Consider the following 26695-nt stretch of genomic DNA (forward strand, 5'->3'; position numbering starts at 1 on the left):
AATGTTGTCATACAAAATTAATTAAGGGCTATCCAAACATAGTTAAAATTTTAGATTAAAAAATCATATAGTCTCCAGTTCTTTATGATGTTTTCTAAAAAATTGTTTGGCAATGATGACTTTATCTTCCAAGTGTTAGTCTCTCAGTCATGTCCAACTCTTTGCCACCCCGTGGACTGTTACCTGCCAAGCTCCTCTGTCAATGGGATTCTCCAGGTAAGAGTATTGGAGTGGGTTGCCATGCCCTTCTCCAGGGGATCTTCCTGACACAAGGAATGAACCCATGTCTCCAGTATTGCAGGCGGATTCTTTACCAATTGAGCTATTTGGGAAGCCCCTAATCTTCCAAAATATTCTCTTAAGTAGGATCATAGACTGTGATTTCTGTTACAAAGAAGTAATGCAGTATTCTAAGATAGATATATACAGCCCTGTGTATTTGTAAGTTATATCCCCAAATGTATTAATTTGTAAGGTAATGTGTAGAACATGAATGCTTTTGTGATTGAAGAGTATCATAAATGGTAATAATGATCCCAGACTAGTTTACTAAAGACCACCGGACCCCAGTGTACTGCAGTGAACTAGGTTTCCTGTGTTTTCATCCATGTAACTTCTCTGGTCAACTTGTCTTTTTAGACCTTTTACTGATTTTTGAATATGTTCTTTTCTTAACATTGCTGACAGTTTTTAACAAGTCCTTTATCAGAAATGTATTTTGCAAATATTTTTTCCCAGATTATAGCTTTTCTCTTCATTTTTTAATCAGGGTTTTCAAGGACAAGAAGTTTTTAACCTTGCTAAAGTCTATCAATTTTTATTTTATTTTCTGCTTTGTTTTTACTTTAAAATTTTTGTGTGTATCATACTTGATTAGCAGTGATAATTAGCCATGTTTAGGTATACAGCAGAGTGATTCAGTTGTACAAATACGTGTTTCTGTTCTTTTTCAAATTTTTTTTTCCAATTTAAGTTATTACAGAATATTGAGAGAATTCCCTGTGCTGTATAGTAGGTCCCTGTTAATTTTCTGTTTTAAATATAGCAGTGTATGCATGTCAGTCCCAAACTCCCAACCTACCCTTTCCCCTCTTCTCTCCAATAATCATATATTCCTACTCTAAGTCTGTGAAGCTGTTTCTGTTTTGGAAATAAGTTCATTTGTATCATTTTTTAAAGATTCCACATCTTAGCAATATCGTATAACTATCTCTCTCTGTCTGACTCACTTCACTGAGTATGATAATCTCTAGGTCTCTCCATGTTGCTGCAAATGGTGTTATTTCATTCTTTTTAATGGCTACGTGTGGGCTTCCCAGGTGGCTCAGTGATAAAAGAATCTACTTTCTAAGACACAGGTTTGATCCTTGTGTAGGGAGGATCCTCTGGAGAAAGAAATGGCAACCCACTCCAGTATTCTTGCCTGGGAAATCCCATGGACAGAGAATCCTGCTAGGCTACAGTCCACGGGGTCATAAAAGAGTTGGACACAAGTTAGAAACTAAACAGCAACAACAGTATTTCATTGTGTGTGTGTGTATCACGTCTTCTTTATCCATTCCTCTGTTGATAGACATTTAGGTTGCTTCCATGTCTAGGCTTTTATAAACAAGGCTGCAGTCAACAGTGGTGTGCATGTAGCCGTTCAAACCACGTTTTTCTCCAGACACGTGCCAAAAAGTGGAATTACTGGATCATGTGGTAGCTCTATTTTTAGTTTTTTGAGGAACCTCCTTACTGTTCTTCATAGTGATTGTACCAGTTTACAGTCCCACAAACAGTGTAGGAGGCTTCTCTTTTCTCCACCCCTTCTCCAATATTTATTGTTTGTAGATTTTTTGATGATGGCCATTCTGACTTGTGTGAGGTAATATCTAATTTTAGTTTCCATTTGCATTTCTCTAATAATTAGTGATGTTAAGCATCTTTCACGTGCCACACAGCCATCTGTATTTCTTCTTTAGAGGAGTGTCTATTTAGGTCTTCTGCCCATTTTTTGATTGGGTTCTTTGTTTTTATGATATTGAGCTAAATGAGCTGTTTTTATTTTTATTTTTTTCAGTTTATTTATTTATTTTTTTACTTTACAATATTGTATTGGTTTTGCCATACATTGACATGAATCCGCCATGGGTGTACATATGTCCCCATCCTGAAACCCCCTCCCACCTCCCTCCCCATACCATCCCTCTGGGTCATCCCAGTGCACCAGCCCTGAACATCCTGTATCAAGCATTGAATCTGGACTGGTGAAACATTTCACATGTGATAATTTACATGTTTCAATGCCATTCTCCCATATCATCCCACCTTCACCCTCTCCCACAGAGTCCAAAAGACTATTCTATACATCTGTGTCTCTTTTGCTGTCTTGCATACAGGGTTATCGTTACCATCTTTCTAAATTCCATATATATATACGTTAGTATACTGTATTGGTGCTTTTCTTTCTGGCTTACTTCACTCTGTATAATAGGCTCCAGTTTCATCCACCTCATTACAACCGATTCAAATGTATTCTTTTTAATGGCTGAGTGATATTCCATTGTGTATATGTACCACAGCTTTCTTATCCATTCATCTGCTGATGGACATCTAGGTTGCTTCCATGTCCTGGCTATTATTAACAGTGCTGCGATGAACATTGGGGTACACGTGTCTCTTTCAATTCTGGTTTCCTCAGTGTGTATGCCCAGCAGTGGGATTGCTGGGTCATATGGCAGTTCTCTTTCCAGTTTTTTAAGGAATCTCCACACTGCTCCATAGAGGCTGTACTAGTTTGCATTCCCACCAACACTGTAAGAGGGTTCCCTTTTCTCCACACCCTCTCCAGCATTTATTGCTTGTAGACTTTTGGATAGCAGCCATTCTGACTGGCAGGAAATAGTACCTCATTGTGGTTTTGATTTGCATTTCTCTGTTAATGAGTGATGTTGAGCATCTTTTCATGTGTTTGTTAGCCATCTGTATGTCTTCCTTGAAGAAATGTCTGTTTAGTTCTTTGGCCCACTTTTTGATTTGTTCATTTATTTTTCTGGAATTGACCTGCAGGAGTTGCTTGTATATTTTTGAGATTAGTTGTTTGTTGGTTGCTTCATTTGCTATTATTTTCTCCCATTCTGAAGGCTGTCTTTTCACCTTGCTAATAGTTTCCTTTGATGTGCAGAAGCTTTTAAGTTTAATTAGGTCCCATTTGTTTATTTTTGCTTTTATTTCCAATATTCTGGGAGGTGGGTCATAGAGGATCCTGCTGTGGTTTATGTCAGAGAGTGTTTTGCCTATGTTTTCCTCTAGGAGTTTTATAGTTTCTGGTCTTACATTTAGATCTTTAGTCCATTTGAGTTTCTTTTTGTGTATGGTGTTAGAAAGTGATCTAGTTTCATTCTTTTACAAGTGGTTGACCAGTTTTCCCAGCACCACTTGTTAAAGAGATTGTCTTTTCTCCATTGTATATTCTTGCCTCCTTTGTCAAAGATAAGGTGTCCATAGGTGCATGGATTTATCTCTGGGCTTTCTATTTTGTTCCATTGATCTATATTTCTGTCTTTGTGCCAGTACCATACTGTCTTGATGACTGTGGCTTTGTAGTAGAGACTAAAGTCAGGGAGGTTGATTCCTCCAGTTCCATTCTTCTTTCTCAAGATTGCTTTGGCTATTTGAGGTTTTTTGTATTTCCATACAAAGTGTGAAATTATTTGTTCTACTTCTGGGAAAAATACCGTTGGTAGCTTGATAGGGATTGCACTGAATCTATAGATTGCTTTAGATAGTATACACATTTTCACTATATTGATTCTTCTGATCCATGAACACGATATATTTCTCCATCTATTTGTATCCTCTTTTATTTCTTTCACCAGTGTTTTATAGTTTTCTATATATAGGTCTTTTGTTTCTTTAGGTAGATATATTCCTAAGTATTTTATTCTTTTCTTTGCAATGGTGACTGGAATTGTTTCCTTAATTTCTCTTTCTGTTTTCTCATTGTTAGTTTATAGGAATGCAAGGGATTTCTGTGTGTTGATATTTTATATCCTGCAACTTTACTATATTCATTGATTAGCTCTAGTAATTTTCTGGTGGTGTCTTTAGGGTTTTCTATGTAGAGGATCATGTCATCTGCAAACAGTAAGAGTTTTACTTCTTCTTTTCCAATCTGGATTCCTTTTATTTCTTTTTCTGCTCTGATTGCTATGCCAAAAACTTCCAAAACTGTGTTGAATAATAGTGGTGAAAGTGGGCACCCTTGTCTTGTTCCTGACTTTAGTGAAATGCTTTCAATTTTTCACCATTGAGGATAATGTTTGCTGAGGGTTTGTCATATATAGCTTTTATTAAGTTGAGGTATGTTCCTTCTATTCCTGCTTTCTGGAGGGTTTTTATCATAAATAGATGTTGAATTTTGTCAAAGGCTTTCTCTACATCTATTGAGATAATCATATGCTTTTTATCTTTCAATTTGTTAATTTGGTGTATTATGTTGATTGATTTGCGGATATTGAAGAATCCTTGCATCCCTGGGATAAAGCCTACTTTGTCTTGATGTATGATCTTTTTAATATGTTGTTGGATTCTGTTTACTAGAATTTTGTTAAGGATTTTTGCATCTATGTTCATCCGTGATATTGGCCTGTAGTTTTCTTTTTTTGTGACATCTTTGTCAGGTTTTGGTATTAGGGTGATGGTGGCCTCATAGAATGAGTTTGGAAGTTTACCTTCCTCTGAAAGCAGGAGTAGCAATACTCATATCAGATAAAATAGACTTTAAAACAAAGGCTGTGAAAAGAGACAAAGAAGGACACTATATAATGATCAAAGGATCAATCCAAGAAGATGTAACAATTATAAATATATATGCACCCAATATAGGAGCACCACAATATATAAGACAAATGCTAACTAGTATGAAAGGGGAAATTAACAATAACACAATAATAGTGGGAGACTTTAATACCCCACTCACACCTATGGGATAGATCAACTAAACAGAAAATTAACAACGAAATACAAACTTTAAATGATACAGTAGACCAGTAAGACCTAATTGATATCTATAGGACATTTCACCCCAAAACAATGAATTTCACCTTTTTCTCAAGCGTACACGGAACCTTCTCCTGGGCCATAAGAAGAATCTTCTTCTATGTGACAGATCACATCCTGGGCCATAAATCTAGCCTTGATAAATTCAAAAAACCTGAAATCATTCCAAGCATCTTTTCTGACCACCATGCAGTAGGATTTGATCTCAATTACAGGAGAAAAACTAGTAAAAATTCCAACATATGGAAGCTGAACAACACGCTGCTGAATAACCAACAAATCACAGAAGAAATCAAAAAAGAAATTAAAATATGCATAGAAACGAATGAAAATGACAACAACCCAAAACCTATGGGACACTGTAAAAGCAGTGCTGAGGGGAAAGTTCATAGCAATACAGGCTTACCTCAAGAAACAAGACAAAAGTCAAATAAATAGCCTGACTCTACGCCTAAAGCAACTAGAAAAGGAAGAAATGAAGAACCCCAGGGTTAGTAGAAGGAAAGAAATCTTAAAAATTAGGGCAGAAATAAATGCAAAAGAAACAAAAGAGACCATAGCAAAAATCAATAAAGCCAAAAGCTGGTTCTTTGAAAGGATAAATAAAATTGACAAACCATTAGCCAGACTCATCAAGAAACAAAGGGAGAAAAATCAAATCAACAAAATTAGAAATGTAAATGGAGAGATCACAACAGACAACACAGAAATACAAAGGATCATAAGAGACTACTATCAGCAACTATATGCCAATAAAATGGACAACTTGGAAGAAATGGACAAATTCTTAGAAAAGTACAACTTTCCAAAACTGAACCAGTAAGAAATAGAAAATCTTAACAGACCCATCACAAGCACAGAAATTGAAACTGTAATCAGAAACCTTCTAAGAACAAAAGCCCAGGACCAGACCAGACGGCTTCACAGCTGAATTCTACCAAAAATTTAGAGACGAGCTAACACCTATCCTACTCAAACTCTTCCAGAAAATCACATGAGCTGTTTTTAAATTTTGGAGACTAATCCTTTGAAAAAAATAAAGCAATAGCCTATCATTTTTTTTAAATGAGTTATATTTTTGGCATTGTATTTAAGCAATCTTTGCTTAAACCAAGCTTATAAACATTTTCTCTGAGGCTTTCAGGCTTCATATTTAGGTCTGTAGTCTATTTTGAGTTATTTTTTGCAAATAATGCAAAAACGTAAGATTATCATAAATCTGCATATGCATCATTGAGAAAATGTGTTCTGTGTTTTACAGTACTTCAGGGACTACCACAGTATAGTGACAAGTGCAATGCTATTATTTCACAATGTTTTCTCAATGAAATAATTATGCAGCTATTCTTTAATAGTTATACCTATTTCGAAGATGAGGGAAATGAGATATAGAGAGATCGTGCAGCTTAGAAGAGATGGGTGTAAACAGCAATGAAACCACCTTACCTCACTCTGAAAGTCATACACTTTCCAGAGTTGTAAAAAGAAAATTGTTTTCAGCAATAAATTTCCCATGCTGTGAATAACCTGTACAGATCACAAATAAACATTCCTTTCCACCTCTGCCTCCCCACTGGAGCCTGGACATCCTGGATTCTGAACCCTCGATCCCTACTGCCCTCAAACCCAGCTTGACCCTTGGCCGTAATGCCCAGGTGAATGGATAAACTGATGCCCTATTGAAAGGATTCAACTGGTATATGGATAAACAAACTGTAGCATATCAGCCAAATGGAATTTGACTTAGCACACAACAGAGATGAATTTCAAATGCATTATGCTGATAGAAGCTACAGTCAAAAGGCTACATTTATATGACATTTTTGAAAGTCACTCAGTTGTGTCCAACTCTGTGCGACCCCATGGACTGTAGCCTGCCAGGCTGCTTTGTCCATGGAATTCTCTAGGCCAGAATACTGGAGTAGGTAGCCTTTCCCTTCTCCAAAGGGAGAGGTGATCTTCCCAATTCAGGGGTTGAACCCAGGTCTCCCAAATTGCAGGTGAATTCTTCACTATCTGAGCACCAGGGAAGCCCACAAATACTGGAGTAGGAAGCCTACCCCTTCTCCAGGATATCTTCCCAACACAGGATCAAACCCAGGTCTTCTGCATTGCAGGCAGATTCTTTACCAGCTGAGCTACCAGGAAAGGCCTTAGAAAAGGCACAGAAAATAAATCAGTGGTTGCCAAGGAATGAATGGACTTGCGGAAGAGATTATCTCCAAAGGAGCCCAAGGGAATTTGGGAATAGTTGAAAAAAAATTGTTTCATGTTTCCATTAGGGTGTTGTCTAGACAATTGTAGGGTTTCCCTGGTGGCCTGCAATGCAGGATCTTCCCTAGGTTGGGAAGATCCCCTGAAGGGGAGGGCACGGCAACCCACTCCAGTATTCTTGCCTGGAGAATCCCCATGGATTGAGGAGCCTGGTGGCTACGGTCTATGGGGTCGCAAAGAGTCAGAACTGTTCTCAATAAAGTTTAGATTTTACTTTATGTAAAAAAATGTACTCAATAGACATGACTAAAAGGCATAAATGCAGATTTTCAATTAATAAAACTCTTTTATTCTGATAAACCAGAATGGACCAACTGAGTTAATCAGCCTGATTATTCTAAAAGAATATGAGGAGTCCCTAAGCAATGAAAATCCTTCTCTGGGCGCCCCTAAGCAGCAGGCAGATTTATTCCTGCTCACAGCAAGTGCCTGGTCAATGGGCATTGATTTGACTTCAGCCAGGATTCAGCTGTTGCTTCTTTGGGAGTGGGAATACCCAGGAAATTTCACAGCTTTTAAGTTTTGTTTTGTTTATGAATCAAAAGCAAGCATCTGTTTATAAGAAAAGTTCAGTAAGACTTAAAGAAACTTGAAGCAGAGCATATAGGATCTCGGCCTGGTGTCTCTACGTGCAGAGATATTTGACAACAGTGATGCTCTTTGTTGCCAGAAACCCTGCTGCCTATTAGAACATTTCAGTATATTACCATACCTAGCTTTTGTCTACCAGCCTTTTGTAAGTAGTCTTAATGGGCAGTTTGTACGCTGGTGTTCCTCATGTAAATGAGGTCATTATCCTTTTAAAGGTATGAAGTCTCCTGTATGTGATGGAGCTTTCTGAGAAACAGATTTGACCTTTCTTTCCCCTATTCTGGATGCCTGCAGAGCCTGCACTCATTAGCTAGAATTTGACTCCATGACATTTTTACTTAATTTTCTTTTTCCTCTATGCTGGACACATGGGGCAACCATTTATGTTCTTTCTTGACCTGAGATGCTCTCTAATCCCTTTCCAGCTGTGGCATTTGTCATTCAGTCACATCAGGATGTGGTGACCCTTCTTTCCCCACTGCAATTCCCAACTGTTAATTGATTCATTTTAGAGAAGGAACTAGACACAGTCCTATGGACTTAGCACCATTTAATTTGCATTAGCCAGAACAGTGGAAAGAAAAGCAATTTCCTCTGGAGTGGAAACATATTCTTTGTAAGGTAGTAGAGGAAACAAATAATATTTTTTAAAGGTTTTAATGTTTTAAGTGCTGTGGATGATAAGTTGAAAGGCATTATTTCCCTCTATTGGTGTTGATGATGACAATAATTGTAAAAAGCATAAGTAATAATTGTAATTCAAACTCAGATCTTTTTTTTATTACAAAGTCCATACTGTAAATCACTATACTAAGAAATTACTGTGATATCTACCATCAATCTGCCAAAAACTGTGCTGACCGCCTTGTGTCCTCAGAGCCTAACTAGGTGAGCTTCAGTAAGCCAATTTGAAGGGAGAGGGACACAGATTCAGAGAGAGGAAGTAACTTGCTCAAGGTCGCCCCTTTGCCATGACAAGGACCAGAGCTCCAGTATGCTCTGACACTCAGTCCATGGTTCTCACCACTGCCTGCCCCACACTGCCTGTAGAATAATAAGGCACTAACAAAGATATCCATCGAAGTGTCAAGGACGTTGTTAGACACTTTTAAAAATGTGTAAATTGTGATCCATGCTATGATTCTGATGGACTTTGTTTCTGGACTTGGGATACTCTATTTACAGGTTATTAGAACTTAATAAAATGTAGAACCTTAGAACTGTAGGCTAGCACTATGAGTTTTAAAGGCATTGCTCCATTTATTCAAACATGGGCTTTGATCATTTAATATATGCATATAGACTCATAAGGTAAATGATCTATCCTTCATCAATCTGCTCATCTTAAGGTGTGAATGGATAAAGGGATAGGAGATTTCCCTAGAGCCTGATACATTTTATAATACAAGTGTACTCAGGAACTTACCAAAGAAGAGGGCAGTTTATGCCAGGTGTGTGCGTGCGTGCTCAGTCGCTCACCCACGTTTGATTCTTTGAGACCCCTGTGGACTGTAGCCCTCCAGGCTCCTCTGTCCATGGGATTCTCCAGGCAAGAATGCTAGAGTGGGTTGCCATTTCCTTTTCCAGGGGATCTTCCCAACCCAGGGATTGAACCCACATCTCCCACGTCTTTGGCCTTGGCAGGCAAATTCTTTACCACGGGGTGGGCTTATCGCTGAAGGTGTTCCAGAGCAGGTGATTCAAGCTGAGTTGTGGGATGGGAAGCAGAAGGGAAGGTTTGTGTCAAAAGCAGGGAGGCATGCATCAGTAATGACTGGATCAAAAGGTGTGCTGGAGGGAGTGTTAATGTGAGTGTCTTTGGTGTCTTCTTAATGTGGAGGGGGATGAACATAGTAACTTGTTCTTATAACTCTCTTGCTTAAGTTACACAGAGCACCCTTTTGTATGTCTTTTATTCTGGTAGCATTTTCCTGGCAGGAGACATTGCTAGTTCTGTGGCAGATGCTCCCCATCAGCCACAGAGCTCAGTTGCCTGGGAGGGAAACAAAGGATGGATTGCTCAAACGTTATCTGTAACTCTCCAAGTTCACGAATACATCTTGTTTCGTGAGCAGAATTTTAGCCCTTAAAACTCCTACTGTCCTGCTGCTTGTTTCTAGTTGAAAAGAAAAATGAAGGAAGACGAAGAAGAAGGATCTGTTTCTTTCTGAGCAGGAATGAATGAATATTGGGATTTTTCCTAATTTTCATGCTAGAACATAGGCCTTGTCACCTCCCTGCCTGACATCTAAGAAGTGTAGAGATCTTTCCTTGAATGTTGACGATTATGGTCTAGATACTTAGAAGTATTAAACGTAATTCTGTGACCTAGCCTATATAATTATTATAAATAAACCTATGCTAAATAAAAGAGACTATTACATAACTCTTAGGCCAAGTCAGTCAGTAGTGCCAGCTACATTATCCTGCTAATAATAAACCTTTCCATTTGATTGCTTCCATTACTTTGAAGATTTATAAATGTCTCTTACTTTCCAAAGTCTTTTTTCCTTCAAGAGATTGATAAACACTTTTATTTCCTTCTAGTTTTTCCATGGTTTGTTATTTTAACTTTTTACTCATCAGGTATTTTATATATATATATATTATATATGTATATTTATCTATTTGTATAACATAGGAAATAAGTATCTAAATTGTTTTCCCCCAAGTAATTGTTAAATCATTTGTTAAATTGTGTTTCCCTGCTGTATTGATTTATAATATCTCTTCTATCATATTTTGAGTTCATACACGGAATGGAGAAGGAAATGGCACCCCACTCCAGTTCTCTTGCCTGGAAAATCCTATGGACAGAGGAGCCTGGTAGGCTACAGTCCATGGGGTTGCAAAGAGTCGGATACGACTGAGCAACTTTGCTCACTTACTCACACAGAATAGATTTCTGGGTGATCAGCTCTATCATATTTATCTTGTTTTTCTTATACAACCACCACTTATTTTAAAGGTCATAGTTTTATAAAGTTTTTTGATATGAACTAGGGCTAAATTTCTTCATTAATTCTCCTTTAAAACTTCTCCATTCTTATCAGGGCATCTTCTTAGCATAATTCCACAAGCCCAACAAGATTCTCTAAGAATATTATGGCAGATGTTTTCATAAGATTATAAATTTATATACCTTGCCAGGGTCAATTGAAAACAGTCCATCTAAAGCCTTTAGATAATCTCTGTTCTCCACCCTAGACTTGTTTCCTTCTTGAGTATATTTGATGTTTCTTCTCCCTTTGTTTCGTTTGAATATAGATAGTCCACTTCCAGAAAACTATAGTTGAATAATTTGGCTTTTCCTACTTTATTAGCATTAAACTATTTTTCCATAGTTCAGGCCTGTCTCTGCTTCATTCTTTCCACATACAACATACAACTAAAAGACCTTTTCTTCTGTTCCAGCTTTTTAAAAGATTCCACTCTCTCCTGCTGTTGGCGTTCTTAGAGTGGTTCTCACTGGCCTGGCCACTGTTTGCTGTCACCCTGAGGCTGCTGCTCCTTCTGTAGTTAATGCCCTCTCTTGCTTAGTTTGAGCCCATCAGAGTTCCCTGGGAAGTTACATCAGTTTCTCTAGGTACCACCCCCTCTTCTCCCTAATTAGGGTAACTTGTTATTGTGCTGTCACTCTAGCTTGTGAGACCCTTTTATTCCTCTTGGAGGCATATATGTTTTTTAAGAGTCTCTGGCCACAGACTTATAAAATATTTTCCCAGAACTCTCTGAACTGCCTGATCAGCATAGCTAAGTAAATTTTATGATTCTTCCCTTGGCTGATATAATCTTTGGAATGATATAGTCCCAGCCTCCCAAGTTCCCATCATTGCTCCTCACTAATAATTTTTCGGGTCATATGTGAGTGAAAATTTGAAATGTTCATTTTTCTTTTCCCTCCAGTCATCTAAAAGATACTATTGCAGTGTCTCAACAAGAATTTGTTGAATGCTCTTGTTTCTGGAGAGGTAAAGGACTTTGCCAACTCTAGATGTCTCCAGGTATAACAAAAACATGAACCATGAGATTAACTTGAACGGTGGATGGAGGAAAAGAATATCTGGTACAGCAATATCTTGGAGACACTGGGACCAGTGGAGAAGCACAGAGAAATTACCAATCTCAGGGTGTTAGTGTGTGTGTATTAGGTAAGTGGAGTAGGGGAGGGGAGGGGAAGTGCACATGCCCAGGCGGAATTTTACCAGTGTCGTCAGATATCCGGGCCACAATAGCATGCAAATGATCTGTTGCAAGCTCTCAGTGACCTATACTATGGACAATGTTGCAGTCACCCTTGCTAACTGTGTTGACACTACACCAAGGATGATGAAGTGTCAAGAACCCACAAAATTATATTTATGGAGAAATATGTAGATAATTTTAAATAAAATCAAGCTATATGAAGTGTTTCCTCTTTTCCTTTATCCTCTTTTCTGCTTTTCAAAATATTCCTCACTCTTGAGATTTCTCTTCAGTGATTCCCTCATTATGGAGCTTTACCTGATAGACCCAGGTGGTCTCAGCTATCTTCTCCTTTGTGTTTTCACCTCTGCATCTTGTATTATGATTATTTATGGGTCTCTCATCCTCATTTTGACTTTGAACCCTCAACATCAGATACCATTCCTTGTTATTTTTCTATTTCCAGTATATACTGTGTGACAATATATGTGTATATATATACACACATTATTATATAGTAGTTTCTAGATACATTAGTAAATCATAATGTTAATCAATTATATGTTTAAAGGTATTTGGCCTGCTTGACCTACATGAATTAAGACACAAAAATGTCTTAATTTTAAGTGGTTGCTTTTAAACTGTCACCACCAAATAGAAGATACAAAGTTGTATTTGGGCTCAATATTAAAAATTTTTTTTCTGAAGATTTGAGATGTTTACAATGCAATAAACTTATTTGTCAATAGTTCTCACACGAATGAACACTCTCAGATGGCAGAGGATTTTGTCCATGACTGGCAGAGGATTACTTATGTATATCTATTATGTGTGTGTAGATAGCATATTGAAAAGCAGAGACATTACTTTGCCAACAAAGGTTCATCTAGTCAAGGCTATGGTTTTTCCTGTGGTTATGTATGGATGGGAGAGTTGGACTGTGAAGAAGGCTGAGCGCCGAAGAATTGATGCTTTTGAACTGTGGTGTTGGAGAAGACTCTTGAGAGTCCCTTGGACTGCAAGGAGATCCAACCAGTCCATTCTGAAGGAGATCAGCCCTGGGATTTCTTTGGAAGGAATGATGCTAAAGCTGAAACTCCAGTACTTTGGCCACCTCATGTGAAGAGTTGACTCATTGGAAAAGACTCTGATGCTGGGAGGGATTGGGGGCAGGAGGAGAAGGGGATGACAGAGGATGAGATGGCTGGATGGCATCACTGACTCGATGGACGTGAGTCTGAGTGAACTCCGGGAGTTGGTGATGGACAGGGAGGCCTGGCGTGCTGCGATTCATGGGGTCACAAAGAGTCGGACACGACTGAGCGACTGATCTGATCTGATCTGATGGATGAATGACAGGATGTTAAAGTGGATATGGTTTCTTATCCTTTGGATGCATTAAAACTGATGAGTATGTATATTTAACTTGGGGGTGTGGTATTTAGAAGCTATTTTCAATATTCTAGAAGTTAAGAAAAAAACAAATTTATTTACAACAAATCTTAACAGCTTTTAAAGCTTTATAACATTTTGCTTTGGGTCAGACTTACCAATTGAATAACACTGGCTATCACGTAGAAACAAAACTCCAGTTGGCTGTTAATTATGCATCACCTTTGATTTTGTAAAAATTTTAAATCCAGTTGTTGTTACTAACTCCAGTTTGTTTAGAGGGAGGAGGATTTCAAAAAATGAAGAATATGCAGAAAGCATATTAAAAGAATTTTTGATCATCAGTTCAGTTCAGTTGCTCAGTTGTATCCGACTCTTTGTGAACCCCATGAACTACAGCACACCAGGCCTCCCTGGTCATCACCAACTCCCGGAGGTTACACAGACTCATGTCCATTGAGTTGGCAATGCCATCCAGCCATCTCATCCTCTGTCTTCCCTTTCTCCTCCTGCCCTCAATCTTTCCCAGCATCAGGATATTTTCAAATGAGTCAGCTCTTCACATCAGGTGGCCAAAGTATTGGAGTTTCAGCTTCAACATCAGTCCTTCCATCAGTCCGTCCAGACCCAGGACTGATCTCCTTTAGGATGGACTGATTGGATCTCCTTGCAGTCCAAGGGACTCTCAAGAGTCTTCTCCAACACCACAGTTCAAAATCATCAATTCTTCGGTGCTCAGCTTTCTTTATAGTCCAACTCTCACATCTGTACATGACTACAGGAAAAACCATAGCCTTGACTAGATGGACCTTTGTTGACAAAGTAATGTCTCTGCTTTTTAATATGCTGTCTAGGTTGGTCATAACTTTCCTTCCAAGGAGCAAGCGTCTTTTAATTTCATGGCTGCAATCACCATCTGCAGTGATTTTGGAGCCCCCCAAAATAAAGTCAGCCACTGTTTCCACTGTTTCCCATCTCTTTGCCATGAAATGATGGGACCGGATGCCATGATCTTAGTTTTCTGAATGTTGATCATAAGCTGAATTAATTTCATTCTATATGTTATTTCATGGACTGTTTTACTCAGTATTTTTTTTTTTTCTGCAAGTCTGAGGTAAGGATGCATCTTACAATGTGCTTATCGCTCAGTTGTGTCCAAGTTTTGTGACCCCATGGACTGTAGCTCCCGCCAGGCTCCTCTGTCTATGGGGATTCCCCAGGAATCCCCAAGAATACTAGAGTGGGTTGTCATGCCCTCCTCCAGCAGATCTTCCAAACTAGAAACTACCCAGGTCCCTTCCATTGCAGGCAAATTCTTTACCGTCTGAGCCACCAGGGAAGCCTTTAGTGGTGTGTTACATTTTCTTACAGTGTTTCTTTCTTTCTTTCTTTCTTTTTTTTTTTGAATCTTTTCCTATTGATTCAGTAAATATGCAGGTAATTTATAATCCACAGAATTTTAATGGTCAGAAAATATGATTATTTTATTCAGAGTTTGTATGGTTCAGGTGTCAGATTGTCTGAATCAAGATCCTGTGTCACCTAGGACAGCTCCTTAATTTTTCTGGGACTCAATTTTCTCATCTGTAAATTGGGGATGATAATATCTACTTCATAAAGTCCTTGTGAAAATTGAATGAGATGATACTTGAAATGTGTTAAGCTTTTCTTCTTATACCTGTTCCAACCTGTCAGTGCCAGAAAGAGTTAATGCTTCTCCCCCATTGCCAAAATTACCAGTAAGAGAAATTAACTGAAAATCTTGCAAGATGGGACATTATTTTATTTTATTATGCAAATAAATTTGACCTCCAGAGATTATTTATTTTGCTTCAGAAGCTGTACTGCTAACCAAACAGTTTATTCCATTTTTGTGCAACAATTTATAATGAGCCTAAAAAGAAGTACTGATTATCTTAGAGTTTTTGGCTCAATTACCTGTTTCAAATGCTCAATGACTAAGGAAAGCATGTCATTTTCTCCTCTCCTGCACCATGGAGTATAACAATAGACTGTGAATAGAGCAAATCAGAGATACAAATACCAGTATAAGGGGCCCATTGTGTTTAGTGTGTAGCCTGGTCATATGGTTTTAATTTAGGTCACCTGATTGATTGTGACATCCAGACAGATAGCACATTGTCCTCTCTTGGATCCCTAAACACGTTAATATTCCTGTTCTTCTCTGCCCATTTTGCTTCCAAACCTTAAGTGAAATGGAATTACAGCATGCACTTTGTTTTCCTGTGCTAAGTGATTATCTCTGCAGTGCAATTTTGTGATTAGGCAAGATGGCATGCATACACTCAGCTAATGCTGATTTCCCCCAGGGTGCAGAAACAGGTAAATTCATAATGAATTGATGTTGTGCTTTGATTTCAAATGCATGTGAAACCTCACCATACTTAGTAGTTTTATTTTAAAAATGTGTTTAATTATTCTAAAATTAAAATTGAACTTTAGAAAATGGCATTTAAACATAAGTCAAGGGTGCTAACTGCTTATGAATGTTAATCCCCTTCAAAAAGTGAAAAAAACAAATGTACCTGACATAAATTGGGTTGGGGGTGTCTTTGAAAATCTTTTTAATTATTTATATTCATTCTGATTAATTCAAAAAATCTGAATGCAGGTAGGTATTAGTATTGTCAGGTACTAAGATTCCTTATTTTGAAAACTACCGTAATTATTTAACTAATTGCTATCATGGTATTGCCACAGTTGTTTGGGTGTCATTCAGTGGGAGTAGGGGGTGGAGGGAGAGGCAGGGGAGAAGTGAGGAGTTAATGGTTGGCACAAAATATTTTCTTTAGCTATTTTCTTTGATGTTTTAAAAACAATTTTTGTCCATGATGGTGAGAGACCAATTTTAAGGAGGATTTAGCATTTACAAAATTAGACACATTTTGACCAGATTATAAAAGCAAATTGATTGGTACTCAAACCATACCTTTTACTGATTTACTTAGAATAAGCACTGACTGTAATATTGTGAAACTTGAAGTGAGAAACATAATAATGCAATTTCTCAATCTTATTTCAATTGAAATTCTTTTTGTAAGAAATATTAACATTAATCAGAACTCCTTGTAGGTAATGCTAGAGCAGGTTACTTGGCTACAGTTCTTTGATTAGCTCCTTCTTCCCACACTTTAATCTCTTAGTGTCGTGTCCAGTATACAGTAAGAGTACAATAAACCTTAACCGTATTATCATTCTCATTATCTTTCCATTGAGTAAAAATTGTACGTTTAATAAGTTTAGTTTATTTCCAGTAATAAAGCACATTAATTTGGAATAAAGTACTTTTATTCAAGATTCAAGGGGAAACCAACCCATTAAAATTTTTCATCTCCTTTCATGGTTCAATTATATGTTCTGTGAACTGCCAGTCATATTCTTTCTGATGGAAGTGTTTCACTTCCCTGCATGTTCTATCTTCATTTGCCCTGAGGGATATGATACTCTCAAAGTTGTGCTCCTAGTTTTGGACACCTGTCTAGCAGGGGTGAATTGCCTACAGCTTCAGCATTCACTCTGCCACACTTTGCACGCTTAGCAAGGTAAGCACTTCATAAGTCTTCTCCACAGGCGATTCGTTGGCCCGTACCTGCTGTCCAAGTCACCAGCAGGAAAACTGCAGATACTTGTTTCTCGCACAGTGGGGCTGTTGGATATAACTCTCGGGGTAGAGTTAGGAAAGACAAGATGTAACACAAGAATGATGAAAAGGAGCCTGGACTGGAGACAAAACACTTCCGGATTGTAGTCTTAGTCCTATTTAGTAACTTAGGCCAAACTTTGTAGCTTCTTTGAACCTTAAAAAGTTATTTTAAGGTATTTAAATGTTACTATGGAGTTGTAAAAATTTGTTTTTATCTGTCTCCTGCTTATCTGGAAGGCTCTGTAAATATGTCTTACTTACCTTTACATTTTTAAACTGGATTGGTGCCATTGACAGATAACATGGAAAAGGCATTTAATAAGTGTTGAAAAAGCGAGGCAAGAAGACAAACAGGAGGCAGAGAAAGGAAGGCAGAATAGAATCATCTATGTAAGACCTAAGTTTGCCGCAAAATTCTCTTTGCATAAAACCTTACGAAATTAAGTGCACCTGGTCCTCTTCTAAGATTAATGGAAGTTTACACTTCGGGGTTAAGAGAAGTCACCATCAGTCAGACCTTTCTTCTAATGTGTGGGAAACTGAGACTCATGACGATTAAGTGAGGTGTCACTCAGGTAATGGCAAAGCCTCCCCTAGCTCTTCTCAGTCTACGGTCAGCTCTTCCTGGGCTATACTCGACAGCCTCGAGATCAGGCTATGTGTGCAAATAGGTCTAGAAAATACAGCCCCACTCATTCGAATTTGGGAGAAAGGGGGGGCCTTTCACTTTGTATTCTCTGTACCTTTCTATTTCTTGATTTAAGCAACACCAAAAGAAACATATTTTTATAACATAATTAAAAAGTCCTATGGAAAAGTATAATTAAAAATAATGAATTTGAACACTCTGTATGAATATCATATAGAATAAATAACAATAAGCAATAATAAAAATACCTTATAGCATGAATGTGATTTACTAAAGTATATTTTTCAAAGTGAACTGAAGTTCAGCAGTATGTATATTAAATCCCTCTGGCATATTGGTGAAGAGGCTGCTTGTTATTTTTAGGTCAGGATTTAAATGCTTGGTTATATTGCATAAGAGTTCAAACAACTTTATCTCTCCAAAAGAGGCCGCTTAGATTTCTTGTGTTCCAGTTAGACCCCACCCTTCTACTGTACCTCTCTTCAAGGTCATATTCAAGTATACTTTCTTCTGATCTGTCTAAATAAAATTCATCAAGAGTTTCTTTTCCTTTAATACTTCTGAATACCTCAGGTTCATTTCAAGTAAGAGAAGAAGCAAAGTGTTTTCAAGTAACATCCCCTATCTATAAATCAAGTTGACTTATCCTTTCATTGATTCTTCTAGTGTTTTGGCTATTTTTTAAAACTTTTTATTTTATGTTGGAGTATAACTGATTAACAACCTTGTGATAGTTTCAGGTGAAAAGCAAACAGACTCAGCCATACATATACAAGTATCCATTTGGCTATTTTTGAAGTGGTCTGAGACCTTAAGAAGCAGGAAGACAAGAAAGAGGTTCCTGTGCCACCACTTATAAAGCTGTGGTTGGGAAGAATGCAGTGGAATGGCTAAAAGTCAGGCAGTGTTGCATCTGTCCTAACTTTGGCGAGAGTTATATACATACTTGCATAGTAGTTATCATGCATACAAATTATCTACAGATCAGGGTGTTCATTCAACTTATTTTTCAATGTTTTTTATTTTTACAGCTTCCGCCACCTTTGAAGACTTTCAAATTCGCCCCCACACTCTCTTTGTTCATTCATACAGAGCTCCAGCTTTCTGTGATCACTGTGGAGAAATGCTGTGGGGGCTGGTGCGTCAAGGCCTTAAATGTGAAGGTAAAGTGATTTCCCTTCCTGGCCCAATGGAATACATGCTGGGGTTACCTGCCTGTGTTGTGACCTTTTCTGCAATTTCTTCTTTCCCTCAGATATCTTCCATGGATCTGGGTAGTGTGTGGATTCTGTTCTGTTCATTTCCTGTCTTCAACATATTAGCTCTGATCTGGGAAACCAGATTCTCCTATCTTTTCCCCTGTATTGTATGGATATGTTTCTCTCTTATAAGGTGTTGATTATTTTGCTAACAGACTAAACATTACAATTTATATCTTAAGCTAGAACTTGGAATAATAAGCATTCAATAAATGTTGAAATGAGCTAAGATTCAGAAGTTTAATCAAACCATCCAAGATCGCTCAGCTTTTAAGTGACCGACTGGAACATGTACCAAGCTTTCCACACCAAGGTCATAGTTGTATCATCTTCTATGGACAGAACTCCTTGAACTACTCAATCCGATTTCTAGAACACCATGATGTATTCTTAAAAACAAATCAGATTATACCCTGATCTTACTATTTAAGAGGTGGAGTAGGGAGGGATAGAGCTGTTTGAATGTTGACCAGAAAACCTAAGCTTTCATGATGAATCCTATAAATAAGGTAACCATAATTTCTGAATTTTTGTTTGTAAAAAGGTAGAAGAAAGTCTACCTAAAGGGTAGGTGTATGAAAATTTGTCTACTGTGTGACACATGGGAGAATTTTGAGGTAAGACTACAATGCGAGAACTATGAACAGTAGAAATGTTGAGAGAAAAACAGTGCTTTCCTAATTATTTACCTGTGGAAGCTAGCATGTGAAATATTTTACATATTTTCTTAATGATTTTACAAGGTGGTAGTTATCCCCATTTTACCAACAGAAAGACTGAGGTGAAGTTAATTGTCCAAGGCCAGGTAGACAAATAAGTTTTGTGGAGTCTTGACTCAAATCAATATAGTTCAGAAGTTATGAGACATTATGATTAATTTTCTCTCACAATAGAACTTATAGCAGCTAAAAATAGGTCATCTCTTTGGAGTTTTGTTCCTGGACCCCTCAAAGACCAAGTCCTTTATGTTAGAAAACATTTTTAAAACTGATAACCAGACTGGTTGCTGAGCTCATCCAATAACATCAGATTTCAAAACCCCGCTTATTGACATATTGAGATGATAAAGCTCAGAAAAACCTTAAGAGAAAATTTAAATTTTCAAACAGCCTGAAGAAAAATGGAAGCAGTACTGTTTCTCAAAATTCATAATTTATACCATAGACTCGAGTAGCTTTTAATTTATCATTGAACAAAAGTCATTTTTGCTGTCTCCTTCTAGGATGTGGGCTGAATTACCACAAGAGATGTGCGTTTAAAATCCCCAACAACTGCAGTGGCGTGAGGCGGAGAAGGCTCTCAAATGTCTCCCTTACTGGGCTCAGCACTGTCCGCACAGCATCTGCCGAGCTCTCCACCAGTGCCCTTGATGAGCCCCTTCTGGTATGGCCTCTTTGTTTATCTGTTTCCCAGTTTACATGAGAAATCTGAAGGATGATGTGGTAACAGTGTCAATCCAAGACAGTGTCCTGGGAGGAAGAACACAGCCAGGGTGTTGATGACTGTGTTTCTTCAGGGCCTGTGCTGTAGATTGGTCAGTGCCTCAGCAAATATCCAACAGCTTTGAGTTTGCTCTTATCTGTGAGCTTAGAGCAGTTTTAAAATCTGTGAGGTTTCATCATGGTCATGGAGCCAGAGCAGCACAAGCTAATGTGTGAATGTTGCAAAACACAGTTTGTCAAAATTTGGAAACCAGAGATAAAAGATGTTCTTCTCTGAAGATTATTAGAGTACTTTGTGGTATAGCTGACTGTTTATTGTGGGAGAAAATTTGCAATTTTCTCTGAAAAGATGAAGGTATTTACTTGTTTGGCATTAATGGCATATGTGCCGATGTATTGTCACAGTCACACTGATTGACAAATGTCATGAGAAAAACAGCACGTAGTACTTTAAATATTCCCATAAATATCTGTGGATATGACTTAAATATTTTCTTTAAGAAAGTTAAATTTTGATTTTCCAGACACTCAAAGCAAAGCAAAAATTGTGATAATTATGTGCAACGTTTAAAATAAGAACTTTTTTTTCTGAAATAAGCTAACGGTGTGAGCTTAGAAATCCTACGTTTACTTGCTCTGACAGTAGATATTACAAAAAAACATTTTGTAATCTAATTAGTGTATCAATTAAAGAGAAAAAATAAAAATTATGAAACATTTAGGTTAAATATAATCCATGGAGTGGAGAGGGGTAATGCATTTTGAAACCATCTCTACAAAGGTCATATTAATTAATATATTGTTTGGAAACTATTTTATTGTGATCTTTATATCACTTAAATTTTGTTATAGCATAAACTAGATTATCTAAGTCAAATGAATGCTTATTTCGATAAATAGGAAAAGTCCATACTCTGTTACTATGACTTTTTTGGGAGGAGTTTCTTGTATTTTCATGAAGTGAACCTGTTAGGGTAAGGCAGGCAGTAAATCCCATCAGTAGCTAGTAGAATATATTATATTCTGGTGACTCTTCAGAATACATGTGTGTGATTATATATTATTCTAGAAAGTTGTATTAGAATTAGTGATACTCTTACTGAAAGGTGCTTAAGTCAAATTCTATTTACTTTTTCAAATAATTCTCATATTATCTTTCCAACTCTGAAGTTTCTTGATTTCATTTGAATTTTTGTAAGTATTGATTTTATAAGTTAGCGGTTATTCTTGCTTCAGGATAGATGCTTTTAAACAAGTTTAAGAAACAGAATTGTAAATCAGTTTGTATTGTTTTGAGTTTTACCAGGAAAAGATTTTTAAAAATTAGTTTAACATTTCATAAGGTTAAACTCTAAAGTTATTCATCATTAGAATAGACTAGAATCTAGATAATTAATGCTGAATATTTTTCTTTTAAAGCTATCTCAGTTTTTAATAATATATACATATATGCACATATATATGTGTATATATACATCCAAAGATCATATATATATCATTTAGAGTTTATAAATATGAATTAAATTATTATATGCTTGCATATGTATAATTTATATACAAATTTAATTTAGATTACCAAAGTCTTTAAGCAGGTTTTTGTGTTTTTCACCCAGATCATTTAATTGCTTTAATTGCTTTATTTAATCAAATTACTTAATTATTTAATTGTTCAAATTACTTGATTATAAACTATATTGTACACCAGGTGTCAAATTCATTAGTGATTCATTACTGAATGAAAATTTTATCATAAATGCTTAAAAATATGTTTGAAAAATGCATTTTAAAAATGAGATTTTCAACTATATTTGCCAAGAATGCTTATAAAAGTTTGATCTAATAAGATATTTATGAGGTGGGAAAATTTGGGGCCACAAGTGAAAAGTATTACATAAACTTTCATAACCTTGTGTAAAATGCTTTTCAGGTAATCTTTAAATGAAAAATGCCTGTGGGAATAGTGTGTGTGACATACCGGCTCTCAAATGTGTGTTTTACATCATCATAGCCCTTTGTGTCCCTGACGGGTGCCTGTGTGTCTCTCTTTGCTTATTCGGAGTACAGCAAATATGTCTCTTTTCATCTCTGGACAAAACACCTAAGACCAGTAACTATAGTTTAAAAGTTATAGTGAATGCCTGCTGCTGCTGCTGCTGCTGCTAAGTCGCTTCAGTCGTGTCCGACTCTGTGCGACCCCATAGACAGCAGCCCACCAGGCTCCCCCGTCCCTGGGATTCTCCAGGCAAGAACACTGGAGTGGGTTGCCATTTCCTCCTCCAGTGCATGAAAGTGAAAAGTGAAAGTGAACTCGCTCAGTCGTGCCCGACTCTTAGCAACCCCTTGGACTGCAGCCCACCAGACTCCTCCGTCCATGGGATTTTCCAGGCAAGAGTACTGGAGTGGGGTGCCATTGCCTTCTCTGTGAATGCCTAGACAAAGATAATATTATGGTAATGATTTAGAATATTTTAGTCCCATATACAGTAAAGAATATTTCCCACTTCTGAAAAGAGTGACGGCCTGTATAAAGGTGGCGTCGCTAACTAATGCCACTAGACCACCCGTGCTGCATGTCTGCCGTCAGTATGGATTTTGTCCCAAATGGAAGAAAATGACTTTCTCTTCCACAATAGATTCCTTGTTTTTACCTTAAAAATCATCACTTCACATACAAATTAAAATATTGCTAATCCTATTAATTTACCCATTTCTGGCAATTATGTTGAACTTGGATTTCTATAGTGCTGCTAAAATAGAAAGAAAAGTATAACAATATAGATCTTCAGTTCAGTTCAGTCGCTCAGTCGTGTCCGACTCTTTGCGACCCCATGAATCGCAGCACGCCAGGCCTCCCTGTCGATCACCAACTCCCGGAGTTCACTCAGACTCACATCCATCAAGTCAGTGATGCCATCCAGCCATCTCATCCTCTGTCGTCCCCTTCTCCTCCTGCCCCCAATCCCTCCCAGAATCAGGGTCTTTTCCAATGAGTCAGCTCTTCGCATGAGGTGGCCAAAGTACTGGAGTTTCAGCTTTAGCATCCTTCCTTCCAAAGAAATCCCAGGGCTGATCTCCTTCAGAATGGACTGGTTGGATCTCCTTGCAGTCCAAGGAACTCTCAAGAGTCTTCTCCAACACCACAGTTCAAAAGCATCAATTCTTTGGTGCTCAGCCTTCTTCACAGTCCAACTCTCACATCCATACATGACCACAGGTCTGAGTTCTTGGAGATGTTTGTTGGTGTGGGTCCAGCTAGAGTCCGTGACTTATTCACCCTTGCTCGGAAGAACGCCCCTTGCATCCTCTTCATCGATGAAATAGATGCGGTGGGAAGGAAGAGAGGGAGGGGCAACTTCGGCGGGCAGAGTGAGCAGGAGAACACGCTCAACCAGCTGCTTGTGGAGATGGACGGATTCAACACAACCACCAATGTGGTCATCTTCGCGGGCACCAACCAACCGGATATCGTAGACCCAGCTCTGGTGAGGCTGGCCCGCTTCGACAGGCAGATCTTCTTTGTTTCTCAAGGACCGCTGGACATTAAGGTGAAGAGCTTCTATTTTCAAAGTTCACCCCCAACCTCTGAAGCTGGATAGCGCCCTGGAAAAGGAGAAGCTGGCGAGGAAATCGCATCATTGACCCCGGGGTTTTCAGGAGCCGATGTTGCCAACGTGTGCAACGGAGCTGCTTTGATCGCCGTGAGACACCTTTCAGATTCCATAAACCAGAAACACTTCGAACAAGCAATTGAACGAGTGATTGGCAGCTTAGAGAAGAAAACGCAGGTCCTACAGCCCGAGGAGAAGAAGACAGTGGCATACCACGAGGCAGGCCACGCAGTTGCCGATTGGTACCTGGAGCACGCAGACCCCCTCTTGAAGGTGTCCATCATCCCATGAGGCAAAGGGCTGGGCTACGCTCAGTACCTGCCCCAGGAGCAGTACCTCTTCACCCGGCAGCAGCTCCTAGACCGCATGTGCATGACCCTGGGCGTCCGCGTGGCCGAGGAGATCTTCTTTGGCAGGATCACTACCAGCGCCCAGGACGACTTTGCGCAAAGGGACCCAGAGTGCCTACTCCCAGATTGTTCAGTTTGGCATGAACGAGAAGGTCGGGCAGATCTCCTTTGACCTCCCACGTCAGGGGGATGTGGTGTTGGAGAAGCCTTACAGCGAGGCTACTGCCAGACTCATAGATGATGAAGTACGAATCCTTATCAACGATGCTTACAAGAGGACAGTAGCCCTCCTCACAGAGAAGAAAGCTGATGTGGAGAAGGTTGCTCTGCTGTTGTTAGAAAAAGAAGTGTTAGACAAGAACCACATGGTGGAACTTCTGGGCCCCAGGCCATTTGCGGAGAAGTCTATATACGAGGAGTTTGTGGAAGGCACCGGCAGCTTGGACGAGGACACCTCACTCCCCGAGGGCCTGAAGGACTGAAACAGGGAGCGTGAGGGCTCGGAGGAGCCCGCGGGAGAGAAGGTGACCAGCCTGGTCCAGGGCGCCGGCCCTGCATAGCTCCTGGTGCTGCACCCTCAGAGCCGCCCCAAGGGCACGGCGGGAAGGGGTGCTTCGTCCTTGGCCTCGGAGGTCACAGGGGCGGGAGTGCGTCGCCAGCCTCCAGTCTCCTGTGCCCTCACATGGGGGTGTGCTCACCATCACCCGCCCGTCACTCCCACCTCCCTCAGAGTCTCCCTCTGTGATGGGCTATGAAATTAAAGAGTATTTCTATTTGATTTAATATTTTAAAGTAGGAACCCAAGCTACATGCTGCTGTTCTGTGATGGAGTGGTTTTCTAGGAGAGCTGTGTAACATATTTAAAAATAAGAATGTACTGTGTAAATACGGCTTCCTTATGTCACAAATAAAGTGTAAACGCTGCGTTTTTCCTTCTGAAAAAAAAAAAAAGGAAAAACCATAGCCTTGACTAGACAGACCTTTGTTGGCAAAGTAATGTCTTCTGCTTTTTAATATGCTGTCTAGGTTGTTCATAACTTTCCTTCCAAGGAGCAAGCGTCTTTTAATTTTATGGCTGCAGTCACCATCTGCAGTGATTTTGGAGCCCCAAAAAATAAAAGTCTGACACTGTTTCCACTGTTTCCCCATCTATTTCCCATGAAGTGATGTGACCGGATGCCATGATCTTCGTTTTCTGAATGTTGAGTTTTAAGCCAACTTTTTCACTCTCCACTTTCACTTTCATCAAGAGGCTTTTTAGTTCCTCTTCACTTTCTGCCATAAGGATGGTATCATCTGCATATCTCAGGTTATTGATATTTCTCCCGGCAATCTTGATTCCAGCTTGTGCTTCTTCCAGCCCAGCGTTTCTCATGATGTACTCTGCATATAAGTGAAATAAGCAGGGTGACAATATACAGCCTTGACGTACTCCTTTTCCTATTTGGAACCAGTCTGTTGTTCCGTGTCCAGTTCTAACTGTTGCTTCCTGACCTGCATACAGATTTCTCAAGAGGCAGGTCAGGTGGTCTGGTATTCCCATCTCTTTCAGAATTTTCCATAGTTTATTGTGATCCACACAGTCAAAGACTTTGGCATAGTCAATAAAGCAGAAATAGATGTTTTTCTGGAACTCTCTTCCTTTTTCCATGATCCAGCGGATGTTGGCAATTTGATCTCTGGTTCCTCTGCCTTTTCTAAAACCAGCTTGAACATCAGGAAGTTCACGGTTCACATATTGCTGAAGCCTGGCTTGGAGAATTTTGAGTGTTAACTTTACTAGCATGTGAGATGAGTGCAATTGTGCGTTAGTTTGAGCATTCTTTGGCATTACCTTTCTTTGGGATCAGAATGAAAACTGACCTTTTCCAGTCCTGTGGCCACTGCTGAGTTGTCCAAATTTGCTGGCATATTGAGTGCAGCACTTTCACAGCATCATCTTTCAGGATTTGAAATAGCTCAACTGGAATTCCATCACCTCCACTAGCTTTGTTCATAGTGATGCTTTCTAAGGCCCACTTGACTTCACATTCTAGGATATCTGTCTCTAGGTCAGTGATCACATCATCGTGATTATCTTGGTCATGAAGATCTTTTTTATACAGTTATTCTGTGTATTCTTGCCACCTCTTCTTAATATCTTCTGCTTCTGTTAGGTCCATACCATTTCTGTCCTTTATCGAGCCCACCTTTTCATGAAATGTTCCCTTGGTATCTCTAATCTTCTTGAAGAGATCT

At 38.7% G+C, this 26695-nt stretch overlaps 1 protein-coding gene and 1 pseudogene across 8 annotated transcripts in view; both read left to right on the forward strand.

The window, feature by feature from the left end:
• PRKD1 (protein kinase D1) overlaps window positions 1-26695 on the forward strand; it is a 347749-nt gene that overhangs the window by 240238 nt on the left and 80816 nt on the right. For 7 of the 8 annotated variants that reach the window (XR_015149797.1, XR_015149796.1, XM_086363785.1 and 4 more), the window contains 2 exons: window positions 18830-18961; window positions 20280-20440. Coding sequence is in view for 6 of the 8 variants with exons in the window: in XM_086363785.1 (XP_086219911.1) it covers window positions 18830-18961; window positions 20280-20440 (293 nt within the window). In the remaining 2 variants the exon portion in view is untranslated. Of the gene's footprint in view, window positions 1-11814; window positions 12060-18829; window positions 18962-20279; window positions 20441-26695 lie in introns of those variants that run through there. The other variant, XM_086363789.1, reaches the window with a different exon arrangement.
• LOC147349324 (mitochondrial inner membrane m-AAA protease component AFG3L2 pseudogene) lies at window positions 20849-25155 on the forward strand (annotated as a pseudogene).

The sequence above is a fragment of the Bos grunniens genome, chromosome 21, assembly GCF_055505025.1.
Source record: "Bos grunniens cultivar Pamir isolate PY7600 chromosome 21, Bosgru_T2T1.0, whole genome shotgun sequence".
NCBI classification, from domain to species: Eukaryota; Metazoa; Chordata; class Mammalia; order Artiodactyla; family Bovidae; genus Bos; species Bos grunniens.